The sequence below is a fragment of the Psammomys obesus genome, unplaced genomic scaffold (assembly GCF_907164565.1).
Source record: "Psammomys obesus unplaced genomic scaffold, mPsaObe1.curated_primary_1811, whole genome shotgun sequence".
Lineage (NCBI taxonomy): Eukaryota > Metazoa > Chordata > Mammalia > Rodentia > Muridae > Psammomys > Psammomys obesus.
Window position 1 is genome coordinate 3,494,105 of NW_026590503.1, and position 26,748 is coordinate 3,520,852.

Consider the following 26,748-nt stretch of genomic DNA (forward strand, 5'->3'; position numbering starts at 1 on the left):
TTTGAAATTAAAAGTTCTAGACACAGAGCTATAGGATTTGGTGTTTGGTCTGCTGGCCTCCAATCTTGCTTTGGTCCATTATGTTCTCACTATGCCCTAATTCTTTTTTTTTGGGGGGGGGATGGTAATATATGTTCTGTATTATCATATACTGGAGATATATAACTTGTGAGGTTTTGACAGTATGTTTACAATTAAGTAAAATCTTGAGTCTCTGAAGGGACTTTGGATTTTTAAAGGGTCCGATCTGGGAAAGACTATGAGGATTTTTGAAGTTGGATTAAATTCATTCCACGTTATCATCTGGCCAGCAGCCCATGGGAGTCAGCGAGTTGACCGTAGCCCCCAAATCTCCCATGTTTGAATATATGTTCCCCAGTTGGTGGTGCTGTTTGGGGGAGGTTGAACAGAGATGCAGCTCTATTGGAGGAAGCCCATCACCTGGGGCTGGCTTTCAGAGGCAAAATTACTCACTACTTAGAGCTGAAGCTCTCTGCTTTGTGCTTATAGCTCAAGACGAGGGTGTTCAGCTTCCCATGCTTGCTACCTGCTGCTGTGCTCCCCGTCCTTACAGACGCTGACCCTCCACAGCTGTAGTGTGGCCATGGTGTTTTCGCACAGCGACAGAATAGTAACTAATACAGAAAAATCCCAGCACTTAGGGAGGCAGAGGCAGGTGGATCTCTGTGAGTTCAAGACCAGCCTTGTCTACAGAGCGAGTCCAGGACAATCAAGGGTACACAGAGAGAGAAACTCTGTCTTGAAAAACCAACCAACCAACCAACCACCAAAATCTCTTAAAATAACCCAACAACAACCAAACATACCTTATTGTTCCAATAATTTTTTTCTTACTCTGATTTGCTTATTTAGGCACTTTAGCTACCTTCCAGATGGACAGTCCTCCAGTACTGATCTAGATGCCACTCTCCAAAACATTTTCAACTTTGTCTAACCACTCTAACTTGGTATCATGAAAACAAACATTTGAATCCTAGAAAATAAAGCTAGACAACTAACACAAACTAAAAACAAAACAAAAAACACTGTAGCATTACAAAGACTTCTTGCCTGTTTTTAAGTTAACTACTCAGAAAGCTCATTGGCATATGAGAATCAAATACAGAAAAATCTTTCAGATTGCTGCCATTGGCTTTCAGTTTAAAAAGAGCCCAAGTCTAAGACTGTTCTTAGTCTACAAACTTTCAGTTTCAATTGACTTCCTAGACTATGCCAAAAACTAATTTTGCCTTTCTTTGGCTTCCAGAAAAGTATTACTATAAAACTGCCTAGACCATAGAGAGGTCAACCTCTAACACCCCTAATTTGCAGCACCACAGCCGTGAGTCAGACTCCACTTCCTTATCCGATGTGTTCGTAGGGATAGCAGCCTGGAAGTGTAGTGGCTTTAACTCTAATGCTGGAGACCCCAAGCATGGAGGAGTGAGGTAAGTCATTCTGAATGTTTCCTTCGCGTATTTTGAGTTGGTTGATGACTAAACACTGCATGCACACATGGAGCTCCCAACCGAACCTATTAATGTGTTGAATGATACGTTAGCCCCCAAATAATAAAGCACAGAATTCATACAGATTTTGCCCAAGTGAAAATAGCTTCTATAATTCACTATTTTATTTTCCTCTCATTTTATATTCTTTCTGGATATTGAATAGGTGGGTATCTAGACCTAATTATCTGTTTAGATACACTATGTCTAATGAATATAAATTTGTGTTCTCACTCTATTTCACATTTAACTTTTAGTTTTGTTTTGGAAAAAAAAAACCCAACTATGTGTTGAATGTCAAAATGGAAACAAGGAAACCCCTATGTCAGTTAACTGTGGTCCCCAATAACATCACCAGGAACAAATCCACAGGCAATATTTTATTTAAAAACATAGGAGCTTGGGAGATAGCTCATTGGTTATGAGCATTTGTTGCTTTTTCAGAGGAGGTGGGTTGATTCCCAGCATCCACACAGTGTCCACCACCATCTGTAGCTCCAGGTCCATGGGATGTCACACTCCCAACTTATGTGGGTACTAGATACACAATAATGCACATAATACATGCATGGAGTATGCATATACAACAACAACAAACCTCAAAAGCCAACCTCCACAGCTAAAAGAAAGATTCACATCACTTACTCCATCCCTTCTAATGGTTTTCTACATTGTCTTCATTGTTGCTGATGGCAGAAAATGCAACAGAAAACACCTGCCAAGCACGTGTGCTCATCTACTGCAGATCTTATTAGAACAGACACTAATGGATTAATTCATTAGTTTCATTTAAATACTATTTAATAGGAACCAATTAACAAAATGAATCAATTTAATAGGAACCTAACATACATCAGACCCTACAACCCTAGGCAAATAAATCTCTCAAGTTTTGCAACTTTAAAGCACTGAGCATACCTGCACTTCATTTATCATGACTGTTATTCCTATTTCTGAATAATGAAATACATTCCTTGTTTTTATCACTATTTTGGTAAAAGGGCAAATGTCTTTGAACTCTTATTTTGGAGGCGTGACCCAAGGAACCTATTAGTTTCTATTATGTTGCTGCGATACAATTCCCACATAAAAACAACTTTAGGGAGAAATAATTTCCTTTTTGCTTATAATTTTAGAGGCAGAGTCTGCTTTGTCAGGGAAGGCACAGCAACAGGAACCTGAAACCAGCCAACATTCGGGAAGCAGAGAGAACAGGAAGTATTCTAAGTTATAAAACTTTAAAGCCTGGGGCCGGGGGCTTGCCTCTTACTCCCAACCTATAGACCCCTCCTGTGTTACATGCAACCCCTTTGCCTGCCAGATCCTATAAACTCTTAACTGGGGTAAACCTGGATAGCTCTGCCTGTACCCCCTTTCACTCCCTGATCTAGACTGGGTCACACACACAGTGTCCCAACATAGACTGGACACCATTTAGGCCACAATAAAAACTGAGGCTCAGGTTAGGACCCTTGTACCCCTATCCCAACCTACAGACACACATCAGACCTCTCCACCTGGCCAGTTCCTGCACATCATTCATCAGGGTTCGCTGTCTGTCTGATGGACCCCTTCCTTCTCTCCAGGTCCCTTCTAGATGGAAAAATTGACTCCAATGCCTGCTGCACTGTGAGAAAGGGTCAGGTGAACTTTCAAGCAGGTGGCTTCTTATACTTCAAAACAACCCCTCCTCTCACCTATCCAGGGCTCCCAGGGCTAACGGAGTCATATCTCAGCTGCTTGTGCAGCCCCGGCATCTCTTGTGGACACTGGCGCACATGTTCCCTCTTGGCTTCCTGGGTAGGTCAGTGGCACCACAGCCCATTAGTGAATCTTGCAACCCTGAACAGTTATATGCCTGCATTTGGCCTCTGCATGTTCCACCAAGCTAGCCGACTGCAGACAGTGGTGGTGGTAGCAGCAGCAGCTAGTGCTGCTCTGCTGGGATCACCCTTTGATCTGTTCAAGAAACACCAAGACCTCTGTGCTGCCCTCACCTTGGCATGTGGCCTTTACTGTGTGTAACAGAAATTGGATGTTCAGCACGGGAATGTCTGTGTTGGAGCTGGTCACAATTAGAAGCTGGCGCTGCATGAGGGCCTCAAGGGCATTCTTCTCCCTCTTATCCTGGGCAGGCAGCAGTCTCAGTGCCCAAATACTCTGAACCCTCTTAGCCTGCCACATTGTTTTGGGGAAAATCATGTAAATGTCCTGGGGTATATCGTTAATAGGTTATTCCACTGTTTACCCAAGAATGTATTAGTAACATCTGTCATCCATAGCTTTATCTACGATAAGGAAAATGCATTATCTTTGGAAAAACACTCATTACATTCAGAAATGAGTCTTGTTCTTTAATGCTCAGTTCTCATGAGTGTGCATATTCACAAACTTTTAATATGTAATACAATCATATATTTCGAGAAGCGAGTTGTTGGTACTATTCTCTGAGAGCTATGAGGGTCAATGAAGAGTGTAAAGCTTAAGCAACAACTGAAGGTTTTACAACATTTATACTTATAGACTTCTACTATCAATTCTATTTAGAGCCTATATATGAACTATGGCCTTATTACACTTTTTAGACTTGCACAGAACATGAGTATTTTACTGCTCTTTAGGTTGTACATTTGGGACAAAGCTGAAAATTTTCCTATATTGTCTGATGTTAAAAAGCTTTGTACCTTGATTTAAAGGCTTTGAAACATTTGGTATATTTGCAGTGTTCCATTCCAGTGTAAACTCTGCTATTACGGTGTGCAAAATCATAAAAGTCTTTGTCACTTTTTCTACACTTGTAGGGTTTGTCTCAGGTATGAATTTTTGTGTTTAGTGCAAGTTGGACACTGCCAGGTTCTGAACATTTTCCAGTTTTTGTCTTGCGTGAATTCAATATTTAGTAAGAGATAGCCAACTGCATTTTTTTTCACATTAAAAAAATCATTTTTGGTTCTCTCTAAAGTGAATTCTGTGGTGTCTAGCAAAGGCTTATAAACCTAAGAATTTGGTATTGTTTCTCCCAGGAAGAATTAATTTTCTGAAACTTGTGAATGACAGTCATAGACTTTGCTTCATCCACTGCCTCTGTGGGACTCACCAGTTTGAATTATATGACATTAAGCAAGTTTTTGACTATGTATAAAGGCTTTACTAGATTATTAACATTTGATGGTTTCACTCATGTATGAATTCTCTGATGTTTTCTAAGGTTTGAACACTGACTAAAGGATTTTCCACATTGATTACATTTGTATGGTTTTTCTCCTGTGTGGATTCTCAGATGTTGAGTAAGGTTTGTGCAATGGATAAAAGCTTTGTCACACTCTCTACATTTGTAAGGTTTCTCTCCTGTGTGAATTCTCTGGTGTTTAGTAAAAGATGAACGACAGTTAAAAGCTTTGCCACATTCTTCACATTTGTAGGGTTTTTCTCCAGTGTGAATTCTCTGGTGTTTTCTCAAGCTTGAACACTGGGTAAAGGCTTTTCCACACTCTTCACATTTGTAGGGTTTCTCTCCAGTGTGGATTCTCTGGTGCTCACTGAGGGTTGAGCTTTGGGTAAAGGCTTTGCCACACTCTGCACAGGTGTAGGGCTTCTCTCCAGTGTGGATTACCTGGTGTTTTTTCAGGCTTGCACACTGGGTAAAGGATTTTTCACAGTGTTTACATTTATAGGGTTTCTCTCCTGTGTGGATTCTCTGGTGCTGACTAAGAATTGAGCAGTGGTTAAAGCTCCTGCCACATTCTTCACATTTGTAGGGCTTCTCTCCAGTGTGGATTCTCTGATGTTTTTTGAGGCTTGCACGCTGGGTAAAGGATTTCCCACATATTTTACATTTGTAGGGTTTCTCTCCTGTGTGAGTTACGCTGTGTTTACTGTAACTAGAGCAATACTTAAAGGCTTTGCCACATTCATTACACTTGTAGGATTTCTGGGTATGCTGAATTTTAGGCATCAAAAGGTTTGAGGTTTGATTAAACTTTGTGTCAGAATCTTTACTCTTGCAATGACTATCTTGAATACAGTTATCTTGATGAATAGAAAGCTTTGAACACTGAGTAAAGAAATTTTCACAACTGAAAGGGTTCTCTGGAGAAGAACATTGATGTTTGTTGGTACCTGAGCAATGGTCAAAGTTATTATGTACTTTGTTACACTGACCAGATTTCTCTACAATAATCATATCTTTGCAATTATTTAGTGTAGATCCATTACTAAAAGCTTTACTAGTTTCTTTACACATGTAGGGGGTTTTCCAAATATCTGTATCTCGATTTTGGCTGTGCAATAATGGATCAATAGCAGGCAACCTATGATCATTAGTATTGTGTATTTGGCCACAGGAAGGATCTATTTGCTGACTGAGGAATAAGGATCTTTCAGGATAGGAAGTCTCTACATGATCACTTTTAGAGATGGCTTCTCTGTTTCTCACTCCTTTGTCTACAAAATTGTTTGAGTGAAGGATTAATCCCCCTCTCAGATCTTCCAAACTTCCTTTCAAAGTGAAGTTACACTGAAAAATTTCCTGTAAATATTTTTGCTCATAAATACATGGCTCATCAAAAATACCCGTCCTGGCATGAGTTTTTTCCATAGCTGTTTTCTGTTCTTGATCTCTGTTGTCAGCGACATCTTTGGTATTGTTTATGATCACACACTGGTTATGTTCACCATGGTAGGCTGTTTGACCTTTACTCTCACGTACATTTGCCCAATCTTCTCTTCTGTGTAAACTCTTAAGGCTGTAACTTCCACAACTTCCATTAGTCACTTTTTCAAAGACATATTTTAGGATCTGTTCTGGTGAAAAGTTCAGGGTACAATGATGAGAAAGAGCTGTAAAATAATTGAAAACAAATTAATTTAATGGACTCTGGTGATTACAGTTTATAAGTAAGTACATGTGAAGTTATACCAGACTGGAACATCTGGAAAAACCACAGCATCAAAGGTTTCCATTACTTTTGTGAATGTGAAGTACAGAAACAACTTAATGATGACATTAAGCTGTGCGCCCCACACAAAGCGAAGCGCAGTCTCACTGTAGCAGAAGCAAAGTTCGCTACTTTTGTCAACTACAACTCTTCTTTTCCCTGTATGGCAAAGGTAATTAGGCCAATCCACATCGCCATCTCCATCAGGAAAAATAAATGACCATAGTTTTATTTATTTATTTACTCCCCCCCCCCCTTTTTGTATGGGCTGTCTGAAACCTGGCTACCTACAATTACAGACTGTAGGAGATACCAGGTGAATTTTACATAACAGTTTTGTAAAACTGAGACCAAAGGAAAATACTATTTTGGTACTCCAAATTGCCTGCATAGATAGAGAGCCCATGTTAGCTGATAAAATCTGTGTAAGGATACATAACTCTATACAACAGATGACAAGAATTAATGGGAATGAACGTCTTATGTACGCCAAGGACCTCACAACTGTCCTTTAAAGCACAAATCTGTGTTGGTTATGAAAAGCACAGGTTAGAGCAGACATTTCCGAAAGGAAGGACATTAAGTGCTGCAGTGTGTTGGGGCTTTGTAGGGATGCTGTCCTCACCCACAGAGATCAGGTTTCTGGAGTTCTCTATCATCACATCCCTGTACAGTTTCCGCTGAGGAAGGTCCAGGTATTCCCATTCATCTGGAGAGAAATCAATGGCCACATCGCTGAATGTCAACTGGTCCTGAAATAAAAATGAACACAGATAAAATACCATGCTGATCAGAGTTTCAGTGTCACCCAAGATAAGGTGAGAGCCAGTTGAGTGATGATTCAGGAAACTGAAATTGCTCAGTAAGGGGCTTTTTATATCATGCTAATATTCTATAGCATCTTACCTAAGTGTGACACAGTGCCTGGCAAACGAGTGTAAACATTACCATCATATGACATTTAAAATGTCAAAGGATTGCCACCAAAGTATGTAGCGTATAAACTAGCATTACACAACACTCTCTGCTGTATATAGATGAGATGAAATGAGAAAGTCACAGTGAGTTAGATGGCTGCTGATTCTAACTCAGGAGTTCTGGATTGGAGTCAGGGTTTCTGCCGACACAGCTCGGCAGTAATGCTGACCAGCTCGGCAGTAATGCTGACGGCAGTGCCCTAGGGCTGTCCGTTAGCAGCCATGAGGGAGAACAACAGTGGAAGAATTCACTGCTAAATTTGTTTTTAAAGTGATTATGCATTTTCTTACAATAGGAAGTACATCAAGAATAATCTTTTCATGGGAATGATTTTATATGTTTCTTTTTTTTTCTTCATCATTTGTCAAATACATGGCAAATGGTCAAACCTAGGTTCTAACCAAATGTTACCTGGTCCAGAATTCAGATAGAAACTTAAAGTTACAAAAACTAAAATAACCTCTAAGCAGTTTTCACATGAGGTTAGAAATGGAAATGTGGTAAAAAAGGCAGCAAAACAAAACTGATATTAATATTTATATTTTATTTCTAAACCTAAAAATGGTAGCCATAAATCCCAAACAATTTACATATGGCTGGGTATATTTTCTAGCATAGTACACATAAGGCCCTGGGCTCCTGAGGAAAGATTAAAACACACACACACACACACACACACACACACGCTGCTTAACCCATATGTGGGGGGCACAGACTTTTAATCCCAGCACTTGGGAGGTGGAGGCAACACAATGTAGATTCATGGCCATCCACGACTCCAGGAAGCCAGAAGAAACGTGCACACCACACTAAGCAGAAGTATGAAAGGCAGAGAAACAAAGGTTTGCAAGGCCTAATATGGGGTTCGCAGCCCCGACACATTCTCCTAGGAATGACTCTTTTCGTCCTTCATCCTAAGATTCTTTAGCTTTAAGTTTTGAAGCTCAGACTTCTGCTTCCTAAGTATATCCACAGTTTTAAATGACAAAATTCAGTGTTGAAACAAAGCATTCAAAATACTCAGTGTTTATAGAAATAAATTTTTGAAGCATTTAAACCTCATACTTCATAATAAAAATTGTTATCCTATTCTTTTTAGAGAAAAATAATTTTTTGTTATGTGCTAATAAATAAATAATTAATAAACAATTCATCATTTGTGAAAATATATAGGATTTGCAAACTGGAAACAAAATAAAATGGCATTGTTAATGCCATCAAACCTAAGTTCATCTTAAATACAACTCTGAACAGCCTGTGTCACCAGACAAGCTGAAAGAGACAGAAGGTAAAGAGCTGCAAATTGTCAGGAAGCAAGCAGGACCTTCCAGAAGTATGTCTGTGACCATCCATACTCTTCCTTGTGGTATCTAGGTGTGACAATCCGCAATTTGTGGACCACATTTTATCCCAGGACAGCTTTGAATGTGGCTCAATACAAAAAGTTTACAGTTTAGGTAAACAGCATGAGAACTTTTTTTGGCAATTTATTCCATAAATGGATTAAGCAGTTCTTAGCATGAACTGTACAGATGACAACGTCTTACACCTTCTTGATTTGTTTCAGAACAAATCACTTTCTTGATTTGTTTCAGAACTAAACACAAAATACAACTCGAAAATGACATGTTTAGTTCAAGGTTGGTATTGAAACTCCCCACTATTCTGTAAGTCAGGCAAACAAAGGCTTTTTTTTTTTTTTAAGAGGATAGATACAATGAGAATTCAGGATGCACATCACTAATACCCAGGTAACATTATGCTTTTGGTCAAAACGCAGCCCAATTGACACTAAAGGTAGATGGCACAAAGGTCTTATTTTTATCCACATATATCAAAGTGTGTAATTTTATACCTGAAAGTATAGTTCTCAGAGGCTGAATTTTACTCATTTATGCTGATCCATATTAATCATGAGCTCTCATAAAAGACCCCAAAATACAATGCAAAATAAGCTGAGAAATAAGCAAACAAACTTGTGGGGAGCGAATCATTGTCACTACTTTTTAGGAGCACTCTGAATTACCCTGACAGAGGATGTGAGAATGTGAATGGAGGGATGGTGGGTCTACCTTCCATGTGATACTCTGGGAAGAACTCTACACCAACTTTGGGGGCGATAATAAAAAAAATAATAAAAAATTAATAAAAACTCTCAAAAAGGGAAAGGGAAGAAAGAAAAGCTGAAGGAGGAAAACCAGGAGCCTTGCTCTAGTAAATAATCCGGCAATGTCAAGGTTACTCATAGCAACGTGCACCATGCCAGGAGGTGGGCTGGTCCATGAGGACCCACCTGAGCTGGAGAATGTGAGGTTCCCGCAGTTTAGAGACATGAACACCAAAAGCTGCTCTAGGTCACTATACAGTGTGTAAGATAAATGTCTCCTAGCTGCTCTTGGTCCTGTGTGGCTCCATTGAGGGAAAATACAAACGTGAAAGGACTCTGCAGCTCCCCCATGCAGCAGCCATGAAGCAAAGACTGATCACTGTCCTACCCAGCCGTCGACACTGAGTTTAATGAGGTATACTGTAAATCATGCTGACCTGGGAGCACAGTAAACCTGTACAAGGAAAGCCAGGTCTGGGAACTAGTCCAGAAGTCCAGGTCCAAAGAGGATAACACACCCTCCCTGGAATCCATCAGCCTGACGACTGTGACAGAAATGCCACCGGGACCACCCATTATATGCATCAAGGGACCATCAACGACTCCCAGACTGTCCCCTGGGCTTCAGTTCTCCATGGTCTCCAGTTTGTGAAAAGGCCTACTCAAGTCCTCCTCTCTCTTGTGAACAATCCCACTCCTGCTGTGCTTCTCCAGCAGTTCTGCTGGGTTAATATCAAACTGTACAGGTTGGAAGATGGAAACTGAGAGAACAATGAAATCAAAAGGAGCCTCTCACCCTGGGGTCTGGCTGATGTCTCTACTTAGATACAGGTCACAAATTACAACAGTAAACTTTGCTGTTAAAGCTGCTTTCATAGGAACAAAATTCCTTTTATATATTTATTTAAAATAAAACATTTATACAAATATTTCAAATAAAACATTGAAACAGCAATGAACAATGCTTAAGACCTAAATATAGCCAACCTCCAAACAGGGCCTTAGTCCTTTCCCACGTATTTTCGGAGAATTTCATCAAAGACTACTGACTGCTGTTTATATTAAAATACTTTAACTATTCAAGCAATCTCCATAATGTCATTAGGAACTAGTCTATGATCTTAAGTTCTTCAAGAACTATTGGAGATGCAACTTCAGAAAGCACTGAAATCTTAAAAATAACTGATTACTGTAAGACAATTATTGGAGACTGTAAAGTCACATCCATACATGGGTGAACCTTCCCCTTTCTGAGAACCCGTTTCTATCAAACTTCATGCTCTTTAGATCTAAATTACAACCTCTTCTTAACAAACTCCAAGTCTGCTACATACTGGGTCATCCTGAAATTCCTTTCTGTGATAAATAATCCCAGCTCGACCAGAGTAGTGGTCTGTGAAAAGAATTCCTCCTTTGCCACAGGAGTCAGCATGGAACTGTCTCCTGTCACCTGCTGCTAATATCTTCACCTGCAATGGCTTTTTAATAAGTATCACCTTTCGTCTCTGGCTGTAATAAGGCCCCTTTGAACCTGTGATCTTTAATCCTTCTATAACAATTATAACACACACAATTACAACAGTAATTCATATTATAGTAAAAGAGCCTGTAATTGCTAATGGCACGGTCAAGGAGTATCAGACTACCTGGTGGATTGCAGCTGATGCAAACTAGCTTGCTTTGGAAATGTGTCCATCCATGTTTCTGGCAAACCACGTCCGTGACTTAGGGAGAGAGGGCTCAGTTTGTAGGGATTCGCTGGAACAAGTTAGGAGACACTAGGGGAGCTCCAGTTTCCTCAGCTGGACCCCACAAAGGAAATCAAGGCCACCCCCCAATGGTATGGTACATTCACAAGCAGGTAGACACTGCATTAACGTTTCTTCAGACTTCCATAGACCTGTAGGCCTAGATCAGAACACGGCTCAGAAGATGGCTCTATTGACAACAGATTCCCTTTTCTATATAAGATACATAACATACACACAGTCTGCACACAAAACCGACAGCTATGACCCCCAACTCAACAAAGACAGGTGTAACCAGAAAGGGAGTCCTCCAGACCTACAAATCTACGGAGAAACAGCCTACATTCTGCTCTACCACCGTGCCCCCTTCCCTGTGGGAGCCTCTCCACTGCTGCTCTCTGTCAGCTCTTTGTCTGACATCAGCCCCAGGCCACACAAGGAACAGTTCGCAGAACTCTGATGGAAGAATCCAAGACGCACAAATCAGTAAGCTAACAACAAAATCTCTGAGAGCTGCTGAGCAGGCCCACATAGCTCCAGGTCTGCCTTACATAAAATACATGTGAGTGGTAAAGGCAAGAGGGGAGGGTGTTATCATACAGCGTGTTCCTCACACCATGAAACAATTATCTCTTCCACTATGATGGTGCAGGGCAGAGATAACCAAGGCTAAGTAACCCTGGCCAACCAGGCAGGCAAGAAAGACAGAAATAGTGATCATTAGGTCTATGGCAATGGCGATAGGGCTGCTCACATCCCCAAGAGATAGGATGAGATGGGAGACTCCTGGGACTCGCTTTTGGGATTCCACCCATTTCATCCTCTTGCCTCAAGACATGGGAGATGCTAGAATATGTAGGAGTGGGAAGTTTAAAGTAGTATTCTGTGATGCACTGTTTGTGTATTGGACACACTTTATGGGATAAGACTTCTCAGAGATGCAGCAGCTTTGCAGCTACACATGTTCCCAGGAGCAAACCCAACGAACCTACTGCTTTACAAGGCCAGGGTCAGCAGAACCCTTGTTTTACTCTGATCATGGTGCCTTTTCTTGGTTGATTACACTTTTGTCCTCGTCTGCCGAGGAAAAGAAATGCAACACAGTATGTGGGTTTTGAAGGAGAGCTTTGGGTTGAAGCAGAGGAAGGACATATTTTCCAGTGAGCAGGAGCTCCGGTCTGTGTTGTCAGCTCCTGTGGTAGGCATCTGAATGAGCCTTCCTCCACTCTCACTACCTCAGTCTCCTGGGCCACTCACCTCACCATCCACTGTGGGAGGCTGGGTCTTTACTGCCTTGGGATGAAGTCTCACATATAGCCAGGCATGCCTTGAGTTCTAAGTTTTCCTGTGTCTTACTAGTCATGGGCTTCTGGAAGGCTGAGTGTGAGCTCCTTACTCCCTGGGCCCTCTCCTCAAGATGGTTACACCACTTGGCTCTAGGTCTACAAACTCCTCTGTGAAGGAGTCTGGTAATTGGAATTCTGCCTCCTGGCCTTGGCAGATTCGGGTCTTATCTAAGTTCCATTTCTCAGAGACTGTCCTTGGCAGTCTCTTGCAAGCAGGGTGTTCTAAGCCTGAGAAGTAGATAGAAACCTCCCTGCAACCTTGGGAACCAGACAGCAAACTTTGTATAACCTTGAGTGAATTCTTGGATGCCCTGCCAGGTGGCACAAATGTGTTGCTACTGAGAAAATAATTTGCTTGTACCCTTTGCTTTATAAGTGCTGTTTGCGTATTCAGTAAACTGAGACTTCATGAGGAATCTGTTTTGTCTCCATTCTTCGCATCTCTGTCCCCCAATTTCTACTCCCTCTTTCAGGTGGACCCTGTTCGACTAGCCCGCAGGACGGGTCACCTCCTGGAATGAGTTTGTTTCCACAATGAAGAATCCAAGTGAGTACCTTCCATTGGACTATATCCAGAACCTCCAGGCTCTGGGAGAAAGTGGAACTGAGCATATGTAATTCTGGCTTAAACAGATGGACAAGTTTTCTATGGGCTACCACGCTAAAGAGTATCAGCTGCTGCTTATTCCAGGAAGAAGTTTCATAGTGCACTCTGCTGTGGGTACCTGACAGTGCGAATTCTACGAATTTGAACCAGTGATAAACACACAGCTGACAGGTGCCAGGCCAGCACTATGAACAAGTGTTCCATGGACCACAGAATCAACTATTCAGGGCTCACGGGAGCTCAGAGACCGACGCTGACAGCAGGGAGCCTGTATGGGTCTGACCCAGGTCTTCTGCATATGTTATGACTGTGTAGCTTACCGTTTTTGTGAGACTCCTATCAGTGGGAACAGGGCCTGTCTCTGACTCTTTTGCCTGCTCTGAGACCCCTTTCTTCCTATTGGCTTGCCTCATCCAGCCTTGATATGACGGTATGTATGTGCCAGTCTTATTGTAACTTGCTATACCATGTTCAGTTGATATTCTTGGAAGGCTTGCTCTTTTCTGAAGGGAAATGGAGGAGGAGTGGATTTGGGGAGAAGGAAAGTGTGTGGGGGGTTGGGAGGGGGAGAGGAGGAAGGAAAAACTGCAGATGGGATGTAATATAGGAGAGGAGAATAAAAAGAAGTGCTGCAGTAGCCATGGGTGCATTAGAAAGGGAACCTCGGCACAGCACTGGTTGAAATATAAATTCAGTGCAGCTGTTTTTAAAAACACAAAACAGAATGATCATATGGCTTAGCAGTCACATAGGGATTGAAGTAATAGCACTGAAGAAATGGCTATTCCACCACGCTGACCTCAATACTGTTCTCAGCAGCCACGGCACCATGCAACAACAGGGTCTCTTAGATCAGAGGCTACCAGGCTCAGGGCATCCAGCTGCCCCCTCACTGCACCCCACACCTCAGGCTGCTTTCTAAGGAGAGGACACAGTGGTCAGCATGGGCTAGACAAGCACATGGCAGCTGTGGGCACATGGTGCCGGGCCCAGGTGCAGGCTCAGAGAGCAGGCACACCATCACATAAACTCCCCAAGGGGAAAACTCATCCAAAGAAACACTGTGGGAAGGTGTCTGCGGCCTTAAAGACAAAGAGAATACAAAGTGAAACCAAAACAAAGACGTCTTAAAGACAAATAGGGTGTTGAAAGGGGACTGGTACACAAAAGACAAATCCCTATAAAATGCACCCAGGTGACATGCTACATGCATGACATGGTCCTTGCACCCAAAATGTCACATGTGATTACATGCAGGAGGCCTGCAGAAGACTGGCTCTGTCAACACTTCATGGGGGAGGGGTCATGAGGCCTCGCCCCTCCCTGAGGATTTGTGGGCAGTTAACAGTTGATAAGGGGTTGAGAGACATCTTCTCTACTGGTGTCTTGCCAGGCTCCCGTAAAAACCCTGATGAAGTGCATCGAAGTGCATCGGGTCACTGAAAGACAGATGAAAGTAGAACTGCTAGGGAAGAAGGGGATTAGTGGGAGGGGTTTGGGAGAGGGGTAATGGAGGGTATGAAAGTGTCACAAGGAAACTCATTAGCATGGATAATTAATATATGCTTGTTATGTTGTGCAGGCAATTCAACAGGCCTTCGCTTAGGGACCTTCAGGGTCCTGACAATGCCCTATGTCAGCACCTGTGTCCTGTGACATCATCTGGGCTGGGCACACAGTGACTGGTCCCCCTCTTTCTCTTACTCTTTGGCCCTTGCTCTCTCCCCCTCTCCTGCTCTCCCCTCTCTGTTGGGGCAACACCCCCCCCCCCCCCCCCCCCCCACACCATGCTGCCTCCCCTTCCTCTCCCTATCTCCATGCAATAAACCTCTTTCATATAAGATCGGTGTGGGCATGGCATTTTTATATAAATACTAACATTTGGTGCTGAAACCCAATGGGCAACCCCACAGTTTTCACTCTGGGACCCCATTTGCTTTCATGCTCACATACAACAAGTCTTTCTTCTGCTCTGGCCTTTCACCACCTGTCCCTGCCTGCTGAGGCTGCGGACATCTGCCCCCGCTACTTCTCTCTGGACACCAGCTTAAGCCAAATGCATTGCTCCCGCCAGTCTATCTAAGCTTAGGGACAAGGCGTGTACTTCCCCTCCCATTTCTGCAGCAGGTCTGCAGGGGTCTAAACGCAAGCCACCATCCCTCACTTCTCTTTCTACTTTCAAAAAATCTCACTACTGAACTGTAAACCCCAGGATGGTATATAACAAAATTTTATAACCCCATGGTATATAACAAAATTTTAAAGCTCTTTAATTATGATTAACTGTCTATTTTATCTCCTTTTTAGACTAAAACCAAAAAAACTCATTTTAAATGGGTATGGATTTTTAAATTCAAAGCTTTATTTTTACAACATGCTATATATATGATTCAATGATGCTAAAATTTCAAGGTTATAAAGGTCTATTCAAATTAAGCTAATTTAAAATGTATGCTTAACTGCCTATGTCTCTGTCAATCCCTCAACTAATAAATAAATGCTATTTTTCCTGCCAGGATGTATTATTAGGCTTTTTGGCTAATAGATTTGGTATAATAAATTCAAGTATAATTTTAAATCTATTTATACTGTTCTACTATATTATTAGTTCTAAAACTCATGACTCATGCAATGTGATAGGCCCAGCGGGATCAACAGTCTATAAGCTGCATCTATAGTAAAAGTTTTGCTTTGATACTAGTTCAAAAATTGATTTACAAAAAGCTAATTAAGCTTTGCCTAGTCTCTTGTTTTACATTTTCAAGGTTAGACCTAGGATGGGTAACTATACAATCAAAGTTTGTTTGGCCCAGGTATATTTAATCCATTATGGTCCTCAAACCTGTCAGAAACCTGCAGAATAATACGTTTAGATGCTTAATAAACAGGCTCAATGTGACAGAGACCCCAGCTTTTAGCGGTGACCCCAAGGCCTCCAGGAAGACTTGGGCACAGCGGCAGATGACTCTACCTGAATTGTGCTGTTGAGCAAGCCTGCCCCAGCTGCTTCACTGCCTGAGCTGTGGACAGACACGATACCTGGAGAGTTGACTGCTCTGTTTTGCCTAGACAAAATAAGGTTAGTCATTCTCCCAAATTCCTCTTCCATGGAAAGGACTCTCAGATTTGCCGGGCCCAACGCCCGAAGACTGATGCTGTGAGGTGGCCCTAGAACTTGTGCCCATAAGAACCACTGTCTCCCCAGGAGCCTAATGGGAAGGGCATCTGGATAACGGGTGAGCCTCTGTCATATTAAGCAATACCTGGGCCGCTTGGATTATGCTTCCTGTGGTAATTTATCCTCCTCAGGTCTCTGATGGGGTTGAAGGCCAGTTTAACAGCAGAAACTAAGGCTTCAGCTGCCTTCTCAAAAATGTACAGTTTCAAATTTTCTTGTTCTGTTGCTCTCCTTGTGGAGTACCTGTCCTCTCCAGCTCTTACTATTTCCCACTTACATAAAATTCCATTCACTCTGCCCAACAGTTGGCCATCAGACTCAGCATCTGCTTTGATAGCCTGCAGGGCAGAGGCTTTCAGAGGCCCTCTGTGGCAGGTTCCTAGTTTGTTTCCTGTTTTGTTCTTCTGGCTTTCAGAGGCCCTCTGTAGCAGGTTTCTAGGTTGTTTCCTGTTTTCTTCTTCTTCTGATGTCCATCCTCTTTGCCTTTCAGGTGGGGATTGAACATTTTCGTTAGGGTCCTCTCTCTTGCTTGGTTTCTTTAGATGCATAGATTTTAGTGGGTTTATCCTATGTTGTGTGTCTGTATGAGTGAGTATATACCGTGTGTGTCTTTTTGCTTCTGGGACAACTCACTCAGGATGATCCTTTCCAGGTCCCACCATTTACCTGCAAATTTCATGATTTCCTTATTTTTCATTGCTGAGTAATACTCCATTGTATAGATGTACCACAGTTTCTGCATCCATTCTTCAGTTGAGGGGCATCTGGGTTGTCTCCAGCTTCTGGCTATTACAAATAAAGCTGCTACAAACATGGTTGAGCAAATGTCCTTTTTGTGTACTTGAGCCTCTTTTGGATATATGCCTAGGAGTGGTATGGCTGCATCTTGAGGAAGCGCTATTCCTAGTTGTCTGAGAAAGCACCAGATTGATTTCCAGAGTGGTTGTACAAGTTTACATTCCCACCAGCAGTGGAGAAGGGTTCCACTTTCTCCACAACCTCTGCAGCATGTGTTGTCACTTGAGTTTTTTTTGATCTTGGCCATTCTGATGGGTGAAAGGTGAAATCTCAGGGTTGTTTTGATTTGCATTTCCCTAATGGAAAGGACTATTCATGGAGATAACCTAGAATCCCTGCACAGATGTAGCCCATGGTAGGTCAGTGTCCAAGTGAGTTACCTAGTAATGGGAAGAGGGACTGCCTCTGACATAATCTGATTGGCCTGCTCTTTGATCACCTCCCCCTGAGGGGGGAGCAGCCCTACCAGGCCACAGAAGAGGACAATGCAGCCACTTTTGACGAGAACTGATAGACTAAGATCAGAAAGGAGAGGAGAACCTCCCCTATCAGTGGACTTGGGGAAGGGCATGCATGCAGAAACGGGAGGGAGGGTGGGATCGGGAGGGGAGGAGGGAGGGGCTTATGGGGGGATACAAAATGAATAAAGTGTAATTAAAAAAATAAAAAAGTTAAAAAAAAGAAAAAAAAGATTAAAAGAAGTAAAGATAATATAATTGACCCATAAAGGAGCCTAAAAAAAAAAGTAGTTTCTGTAAGGTCTGAGCTTCAGGTAAAATGTGTGAGGGTCTAAGAAGATGTTTGAAGGTTGATAAGTGCAAGTTATGAAGGTTGGAAGGTCTGAGATAATTTAAGGTATCCTAAACAAATGAAAACGCTCCCATATTTCTTCCTTTGTTGTGCTGTTGTACTGACTGCCCTGAGCTTTGACATTTATCACTAGAGCTCTCATTTATTAATCTAACTCTAATAAAAACATTCCACTATAAGATCCACTATCATAGTTCCAAGCTCAAGATTTTAAATCTTTTTTGGGTTGTCTTTAAGTATAAACTTAGAAGTTGTGTCTTACTGTGCTAGACTTATGCACATACACAAGCCTTTTCTACAGTGTACATTTCAATGCATAGTACAACAGTGATGCTAACATGTCTACAGTTTTATTTCCTCTGTAAAAGAGACTCTTGTAAACTGTAGAAAATCCACCTCTCAGGTCATTTGGGCTCCAGGTTAGTACTGTACCTACTGTCTATCTCAAAAGGTGGGATCCCCCACTCCCTTCCCTGGTTTTGGGACTCCGCTTTCCTGACTATCAGATTACTACATCCATACATCCAACACCTGTGGACTGATGAGTTCCTTTCCATGGTCAGCGTAACATTTCCCTTTGTCTGAGAGACTGGGCAACAGAGGTACCCTCCCTTCTCGCCCACCCTCACACAGATGTCTTCCCTTGGGTGAATAATCTTTTTCTTCTTACTGACATGGTCTCTCGGCTTTTCCTTTCCTCTCGTGCTGGAAAATCCTAGTACCAGGTGAGGCCGTGTCTCCCGGAGTCTTCCCTGCGGCCCCTGGCAGTGCTCGTGACGACCTGTTTTGCTAGCTTGTGTTCCCGTACCTCTGGCTCTCCTGTGCTTTTTGGGGATGCCAGAAAGACTGGGAGAGCTGACTTTTCTCTGCACCCATGCGAATCGTGTCCTCCACCACACCCAGGCTCTCCTCCGAGATGCCTTCCAAATAACTTCACACTTGAGCACCAGTGCCCGCTTTAAGGGCCTCTAGACTTCCCACTTCTACAACCACCGTCTTCTTAAATGACAGCTCCAAAGCAAAATCTTTTTAATCACTGTCAGCGATCAGGAAAATTGAGGTTCCCTTAGGTAAATGGAGTTTCAAGCTTCTCTTCTTTGATCCAAACCTTCCCTCTCTGTCCTCTCTCCCAAAAGTTTCAAATGTACACCTAAAGGTAATACACACCTAAAAGAAAGTTTCTCCATAACCTACTTAATTTTGTCTTCTACATATATATATATATATATATATATATATATATATATATATATATATATATATATATATACACATATATACATATATACATACATACACGTTCCAGTATCCTGGCAGACCTAGGTGTTTCCTCCATCCATGATGTCAACAAAGCAGCTGCCTACAGAGGTCAAGCAGGGCCTGCACTTTTCTCTCCCAGCCACAAATGTTCTCACCTGGACAGCACCAAAACAGCCTGTTCTTCCTGGACTTGGCCAGCATTTCAGCCTTTTGACCTCCCCACAGTGGCCCCAGTGTCAGCAGGAAGTAGCCAGAAGATAATCTTTGCCTGTTATTCACTTATTATTAACAAAAGGCTAAAATGGTGTGCTTCAAGTTGAGGATATACAGCTCCAGGTTCTTCCAGCATTCCTCAGTCCCTATCTGCTGCTGGGGCATGGCTGGCAAATCCCACCTCTACCCTAAGCTTTCCAGGGCAGGGACTTCCCTTCCTCTTGACTATGTAATCTGAACATTTTGGTGCCCTTTTCCCCTCTTTCTCTCCTCCTTGCATGGCAGCCAAGAGTTGCTTCCAGTGAGCCCACATTTACATACTTTAACTTGCCTCCAATGTCCTCCTTCCCGCCTTGCCTCCCTCCCTAGCTCCTCATTTCTTTAATTAAACAAAACAGGAGGAATGCTATGTTGTGCAGGCAATTCAACCGGCTTCCCCTTAGGGACTTTTAGGGTCCTAAAGCTTATGACATCATCTGGGCCAGGTACTTAGTGACCCGTCTCTCTTTCTCTCCCCATCTCCATCCAACAAACCTCTTTTATATAAGCTCGGTTGTGTGCATGGCATTTTTATATAAATACTAACAATACCGATACAAAAACTTAAAAAACAAACAAACAATAATAAAGTGCCACTCATTACCTGAAGAAAAATGACGAAAGCTGTCTGACTGAAATACACCATGGAGAACCATCAATTGATAATACGGTTTTGGAATGACACTCACATATTTGCGATTTAGAATTTTAATTGCCAGACCCAGGCCCTGTTGGCTGGGGAAAGGGTTTAGGATCTGAGCTCCTACTTCTGGTACCTCCACAAGGCTCAGAGGGAAAGGGGGGAAACTTTGGGAGGAGGAACTTCCCAGTTGCTCTCCCGCAGGAGCCTCCTCGGCCTGGGACTCCTTCAGAGCATCACCCGCTCTGACAAGCTGGCCGCTGACGCAGGGAGGCCGCCGCAGGGGAAAGAACTGGAAGCAAAAACCCGATGTTCCGCTCAGCTCCTCCCTTCCGGGGCACGGGAGGACGCTAGGTCCGCGCACTTGCCCACCTCCGCCCCAGGCCCCGGGGACCTGGCCCGGCGCCCCTCGGCGCGGACGCCGCCTACCTAACCCTGCGCGCAGCCTCGCGGCCCTCGCTCACCATCTCCATGGCTCTGCCGCAGCTCCAGCACCCGCAGCTCCCTGAGCAGCAGATTCCGTCAGGGCCACCCCGGGCTTCCAAAAGCCGGGAACCACCCCAAGCCGCTTCCCAGCACAAAGGCCGGAGACCGCGCATAGGCTCGCGAGATTGTCGAGGCCCGCCCCTTCGCTCTCGAGTTTGAGTGGCAGGTTCTCGACCAACACACTCCGAGCAGAGCGACTCCCCCACTCCCCCTACCCCCAGCTCCCCGAGCTCCCGAGAGCTCCCTGAGCATCCTCCTCCGCCTTGACTGACAACAAACAGCACCAGGTTGTCCCAATGTCAAGCTCTAGGCTGAAACCGCTTTAGGGGAGGGCATCTGAGGATTTAGTTCGCAGCGGGAGCTGTGGTCTTCTGCGTAACGCCGTGTGTGAGTTGCGTGCACTTACGATCTACAGTTGCAGAGATCATAATGACAATTCTTTTCTATTCTTTTCCATGTCCTAGAACTTGTTTGGACTCCGTTCTCCTGCCTGGGTTTTGAGATAGGAAGCTCATTCCCAAGTCAGCGGTGTCCAGTACAAACAAACGAGGAGAGGTTCAATCTAAAACAGTCTAGTGTTCTCTTTAAGAAATTAAGAGCTGCGTGTGCTAGCGCATGCTTCCTATCCGAGGCTGAACATGCTCAGGGGCTAGTGAGGATGGAGCCTTCCCTCCTCCTCAGCTAGGAGACCCCTTCTTTGCCGGGGAACACCAGTTTTAAGAAAGGGAAGCATCACAGCGATGCTACAGACAACTTGGAAGAACAGGACCGCACCTGATGTAATGCTAGCCGAAAAGGGAAATGCTTGTGTTATGCTTGCTTGGAGATTTTATTTCATATACTACAGTTTCTAATGGGACAATTATCATATCCTCCTCCTCTGCAGGACTCCCTGAGCTCTGCCTAAGGTGTGGCTGTGGGACTTTGCGTCTGCTCCTCTCAGTTGCTGGATGAGGTCTCTCTGGGCTCTTTGAAGACAACTCTGCTAGGCTCCGGTACCAGCACACTGCAGGCAGGACAGACTGTAGGTCAGGGGTCTTGCGCCTGGGTTGATCTCCAGTCTCTGCACTTGAGGCCTTGGGTGGTTACACAAGAAGGCTGTTCAGGCTCTGTGTCCCCCATGACTAGGTCTCTGCTAGGGTCACTCTCGTAGATTCCCTGGAGTTTCCATTGCACTGGGTTTTCACCTGACTCCTGAGATGACGCTCACTTTCATTAATTCCTCCCAGTCTACCTGCCCCCCTCCGATCCTTCCTGGTTCTAACCTCACATGTCCCCAGTCCACTTGCGAACGTTATTTTATTTCCCCTTCCCGGGGAGGCCCTTTAGTTCCCCTTAAGGCCTCTTGCCTGCATACCCCATCTGGGTCTGTGGACGGTAGCATAACTGTCGTTTACCTTACAGCTAGCACCCACTTATAAGTGAGTACATGCTTGTTTATCTCTCCGGGTCCGGGTTATCTCATTCAGGATGATTTTTTTTTTCTAGTTCCACCCTGCATTAATTCTTGAATAAAGGGACTAAAAATAAACAAAAGAAATTCTCGCCGAAACAATAACCAACCAACAAATGCCCAGAGCATGGCAACACAACCTAATATTTTAGCTATTAGAACAGGCTGTCTGTCTTAAGATAAAGATTGTCAATGAATGCTATATCAGGTTTTTAAAAATTAAAATAAATCTAAAGCCAAGACTGATAAACATAAAGGAAAAAGAGGGGGTATTTTAAGAAATAACTAAACACGGTACATTTTCAGTATGAGGTGTATTTAGACCTCACAGAGAGTCACAGATAAGCAAAAGACATTAAAGTCCCGTCTTCTGCAGCCGGTAGCTGGCCCTGCTTGTCTAGGCATTCTCAGTTCACCACAGGGTTGAAAAGGACCCTCACGTATGTTTAGCCTGTACGCAAGTCCAATAAATTCTTTGGTTTCCTAAAATGGACTTTAGTGGAATTGTAGAACAAGCTGGCATTTGTTTACATTGACTCAGGGAAAGAGATCCTGGAACATATGACTTCACTGAAAAATGTCTTTGTGCCTTTAGAAAGGAATTATTTACCTTCTTTTTTAATTTTCATTTTTTTTTAATATTAGTTACAGTTTGTTAACTTTGTATCCCTGCTGTATCCCACTCCCTCTTTCCCTCCCAATCCCACCCTCCCACCCTCATCTCCTCTCTGCCCCTTTCGAAGTCCACTGATAAGGGAGAACCTCCTCCCCTTACATCTGATACTGGTTTATCAGGTGTCTTCAAGACTGGCTGCAAAGTCCTCCTCTGTGGCCTAGCAAGGCTGCTTCTCCCTGGTGGGGGCGGGGGGGAGGTAAAAGAGCCCGCCATCAAGTTCATGTCAGAAACAGTCCCTGTTCCCCTTATTAGGGTACCCACTTGGATAGTGAGCTACCAAGGGCTACATCTGAGCAGGGGCCCTAGGGTGCATCCATACATGGTTGTTGTTTGGAGAAACAGTCTCATAAAAGACCCCTGTGCCCAGATATATTTGGTCCTTGTGGAACTCTTGTGCTCTCCAGGTCGTATTACCCCCCTCCCCCTTTTTTTGGTTCCCTGCATTCTGCCGGAGGTTTGGTTATGAGTCTTAATATCTGTTTTGGTACTATTCAGCAATTAAAAATGAGGAAATCATGAAATTTGCAGGCAAATGGTGGGACCTAGAAACGATCATCCTGAGTGAGGTATCCCAAAAGCAGAAAGACACACATGGTATATACTCACTTATATAGACCTATAAGATAGGATAAATATACTGAAATCTATCCATCTAAAGAAGATAAACAAGAAAGAGGACCCAGGGTACGATGATCAATCCTCACTTAGAAAGACAAATGGGATGGACATTGGATGTAGGCGCAAACAAGTGACAGGACAGGAGCCTAGCACAGAGGGCCTCTGAAAGACTCTACCTAGCAGTGTATTTACCTTCTTTTATACCCAACCTACTGGATAGTTTTATGTCAACTTGACACAAGCTAGAGTCATCTGAAAGGAGGGAACCTCAGTTAAGAAAATACCTCTATAATATCAGGCTGTAGACAGGCCTGTAGGGCATTTTTCTTAATTGGTAATTGATGGGGTAGAGCCCAACCTACTGGATGGTGCCATCCCTGGGCTGGTGGTCCTGGGTTCTATTAGAAAGCAGGCTGAGAGGCCATGGAGAACAAGCCAGTAAGCTACACTCCTTCATGGTCTCTGCCCTCCTGCCTCCAGATTCCTGCCCTGTTTGAGTTCCTGTCCTGACTTCCTTAAATGATGGACTCTGGTGTAGAATTGTAAGCCAAATAAACCCAACTTGCTTTTTTGGTGATGGTATTTCATCACAGCGATAGTAACTTTAACCAAGACACCCATGACCCTCCCCCCAACTTCCCACAAAGTTTTTTTTTAATTCCCTTTTATTAAAGATTGATTCTTTACTCATACAATATATCCTGATTACACTTCCCTTTCCTCTACCCATCCCAGTTCCTCAGCTCTTCTCCTCCCATCTGGAGCCACTACCTTTCTGTCTCTCCTTAGAAAAGAGCAGGCTTCTAAGAGATAACAAAACATAACAAAATAAAATATAAGATAAAACAGAAATCATCATATGAAGTGGGAAAAGACAAACCAAAAGAAGAAAAAGAGCCCCAAGAAAGGCACAAGAATCAGAGGTCCATCGGATTTTATGGGACTCCATTACATACTCAGGAGTCCCATAAAAATGCTAAAGATATAATAAATACACAGAGAACCTAGTGCAGATCCATGTAGGCCTGTGCTTGCTGATTCAGTGTCTGTGAGTTCGTAGAAGCCTTGTTCAGTTAGTTCAGGGGGTCTTGTTCTCCTGTGTCCCTCGGCTCCTCTGGCTCTTATACTCTCTCTCTGCCTCCTCTTCCACAGGGTTCCCTGAACTCTGAGGGAAGGGATTTGATGGAGACATCCCATTAAGAGCTCTGTGTTCCAAGGTCTCTTATTCTCTACACAATGTCTGGTTGTGAGTTTCTGTATTCTCATCTTCTGCAGGAGGAAATTTTTCTGATGATGGCTGAATAAGGCACTGATATATGAGAACAGCAGAATATCATTAAGAGTCCTTACACTGTTCATTTACAAAAAAAATCAGTATTATTTGATTTTACTCGAGGCCTCTGGATTATCTACTGTCTGGTTCTTGGTTGTTCAGGCAGGGTTGGTTATGGGTTGCATCTTGTGGAGTGGGTCTTAGTAAAATCAGGCATTGGTTGGTTCCCCTAAAGCTTTGTGCCACCATTGCCCTAGCATATTTCGTAGGCAGCACAGATTGTAGAGTAAAGGTTTTGTGGCTGGGTTGGTGTTTATGCTTCTCTTTTGGTAGCCTGCAAAGTAGCACCTCCTGTACCAATGACACTAGCACTTAGGGGTGAAGGTTCTATGTAGCTTCAACTTGACCTCTCCATGTTCAGTGAGTTGTGTGGGCATTGTTTTCAGCAATGGGGCCTTGCTGTCAGTCTGTGAAGAGCAACCTGTTGTCTTGGCAACAGTCTAGATTGTTTGGGGGATTTTCATGGGACCTCTTTGGCCAAGAACTCAACTGGATACATCCCAGTCTTGGAACTGGAAGCTTCATTTGGTAACACGAAATGGCCAATTTCTTGTTAATGGACTGCTTCATTATTTAGGATGTTCATAGGATCAAGTTCATATATTTTAGGAAGTTTATCCTGTACTGTTTCCGTACCACCCCTCAAATGCCCTTCAATTCTAGATGTCTTTCCCTCATTCCCTCTGTCAAACCCTTCTCCCCCTTCCTTCTCTCCTGATCCTTCCATTCCTGTACTCCCTGTTCCCTGTACACCCATAAAATCTATTCAACTTACCCCCCCCCATGTGTCCTCCCCAGTCCCTTCCTCTATAGCTAACCTCTCTAATTCTATGGTTTGTTGCTTGGTTATCATTTATTTAACAGCAAATATCTACATATAAGCAAATATGTACTGAATCTTTCTGGGTCTGTGTTACCTGATTCAGAATGATATTTTTCTAGTTTCAGCCATTTGCCTACGAATTTCATGGAGCCTTTTTTTAAACAGCTGAGTCTTAGAATACTGTCATAAGACCGATCCTTGGTGAACAATGCCTTAGGGAACTGGGAGAGAGGCTTCAGGGAAAAAAAAGGCAGAGCGTGTTTTTATCTCAGGTGCAGTTGTCCCCGGGATTGTTCTTGGATGTGATTTTGTGCGTGAGACATGTTTATTCTTATTGCATGTCAGAACAGAGCTATAGAACCCAGTCTGGCCAGCGTACCCTGAATCTGGGTACGGCCTTTTGCCTCGCTTTCATGCCTTTCCTGATATAATCTGCACGATGTGCCAGGCAACTGCGTTTCCCCTGGTCTGTCCGGAGAAAGTTCTGGGGCAGGCTGCTCTGTCAATATTTAGGATGTCTGAAGTCACCTTCCTTAGTCATGGCTCTCTCTGTGACATCTGTGTGCAGCTGAAGCAAGATGCTCTCCAGGGATCGCTGCAGTCCCCCCACTCTGTCAGGGCCTCAGGTCCCAGGTCCAGCAGACAAGATCCGCACAGGATGGCTAAAGGGTCCACAGTGGAGTAATACTCTATTGTGTAAATGTACCACATTTTAAAAATCCACCCTTTGTTGAATATGTCAACAGAAGTTTTCCAGTCTAGCTTCCAGTTTCTGGATATTATGAACAGAGCAGCCATGAAAATGGCTGAGCCAGTGTCCTTGTGGTAGGATGAAGTATCGATTAAGTATATGTCCATATGTGCTATAACTGGATCTTGAGGTAGAGCAAATTTCACCTTTCTGATGAACTACCATACTGATTTCCACAGTGACTGTACAAGTTTACATTCCCACCATCGATGGAGAAGGGTTCCCCTTACATTCTCACCAGCATGAGCTGTCACTTGTTTTACTGATCTTAGCCATTCTGACAGGTGTAACATGGAATCTCATAGTAGTTTTGATTTCCATTTCTCTGATGACTAAGGATACTGAACATTTCTTTAAGTGTTTCTCAGGTATTAGAGATTCCTCTATTTCGAATCCCCTGTTTATATCTGCAGCTATTTTAAAATCAGACGATCACAAG

General features: G+C 43.3%; 1 protein-coding gene across 2 annotated transcripts; it reads right to left on the minus strand.

Annotated features, from left to right (window-relative positions):
- Positions 1-1,875: 1,875 nt before the first annotated feature.
- Positions 1,876-20,738, minus strand: LOC129677021 (zinc finger protein 883-like). 2 transcript variants are annotated; one of them, XM_055607570.1, is made up of 3 exons: positions 20,634-20,738; positions 7,071-7,197; positions 1,876-6,347 (listed from the first exon to the last, which is right to left on the minus strand). In XM_055607570.1, the coding sequence occupies exons 1-3, from the start codon at positions 20,640-20,642 to the stop codon at positions 4,687-4,689; spliced, it is 1,797 nt and encodes a 598-aa protein (XP_055463545.1). In that variant the 5' UTR covers positions 20,643-20,738; the 3' UTR covers positions 1,876-4,686. The 2 variants fall into 2 exon arrangements, with proteins under 2 accessions (XP_055463545.1, XP_055463546.1); XM_055607571.1 differs by lacking the exon at positions 20,634-20,738 and adding an exon at positions 20,599-20,630.
- Positions 20,739-26,748: the final 6,010 nt, after the last annotated feature.

Bases quoted from the DNA above. Each gene is read 5' to 3' on its own strand.
- LOC129677021 (XM_055607570.1), bottom strand. The intron at 6,348-7,070 runs GTGAGGACAGCA...ATTATTTTACAG, and splicing joins CAGAAACCTGATCTCTGTGG to CTCTTTCTCATCATTGTACC.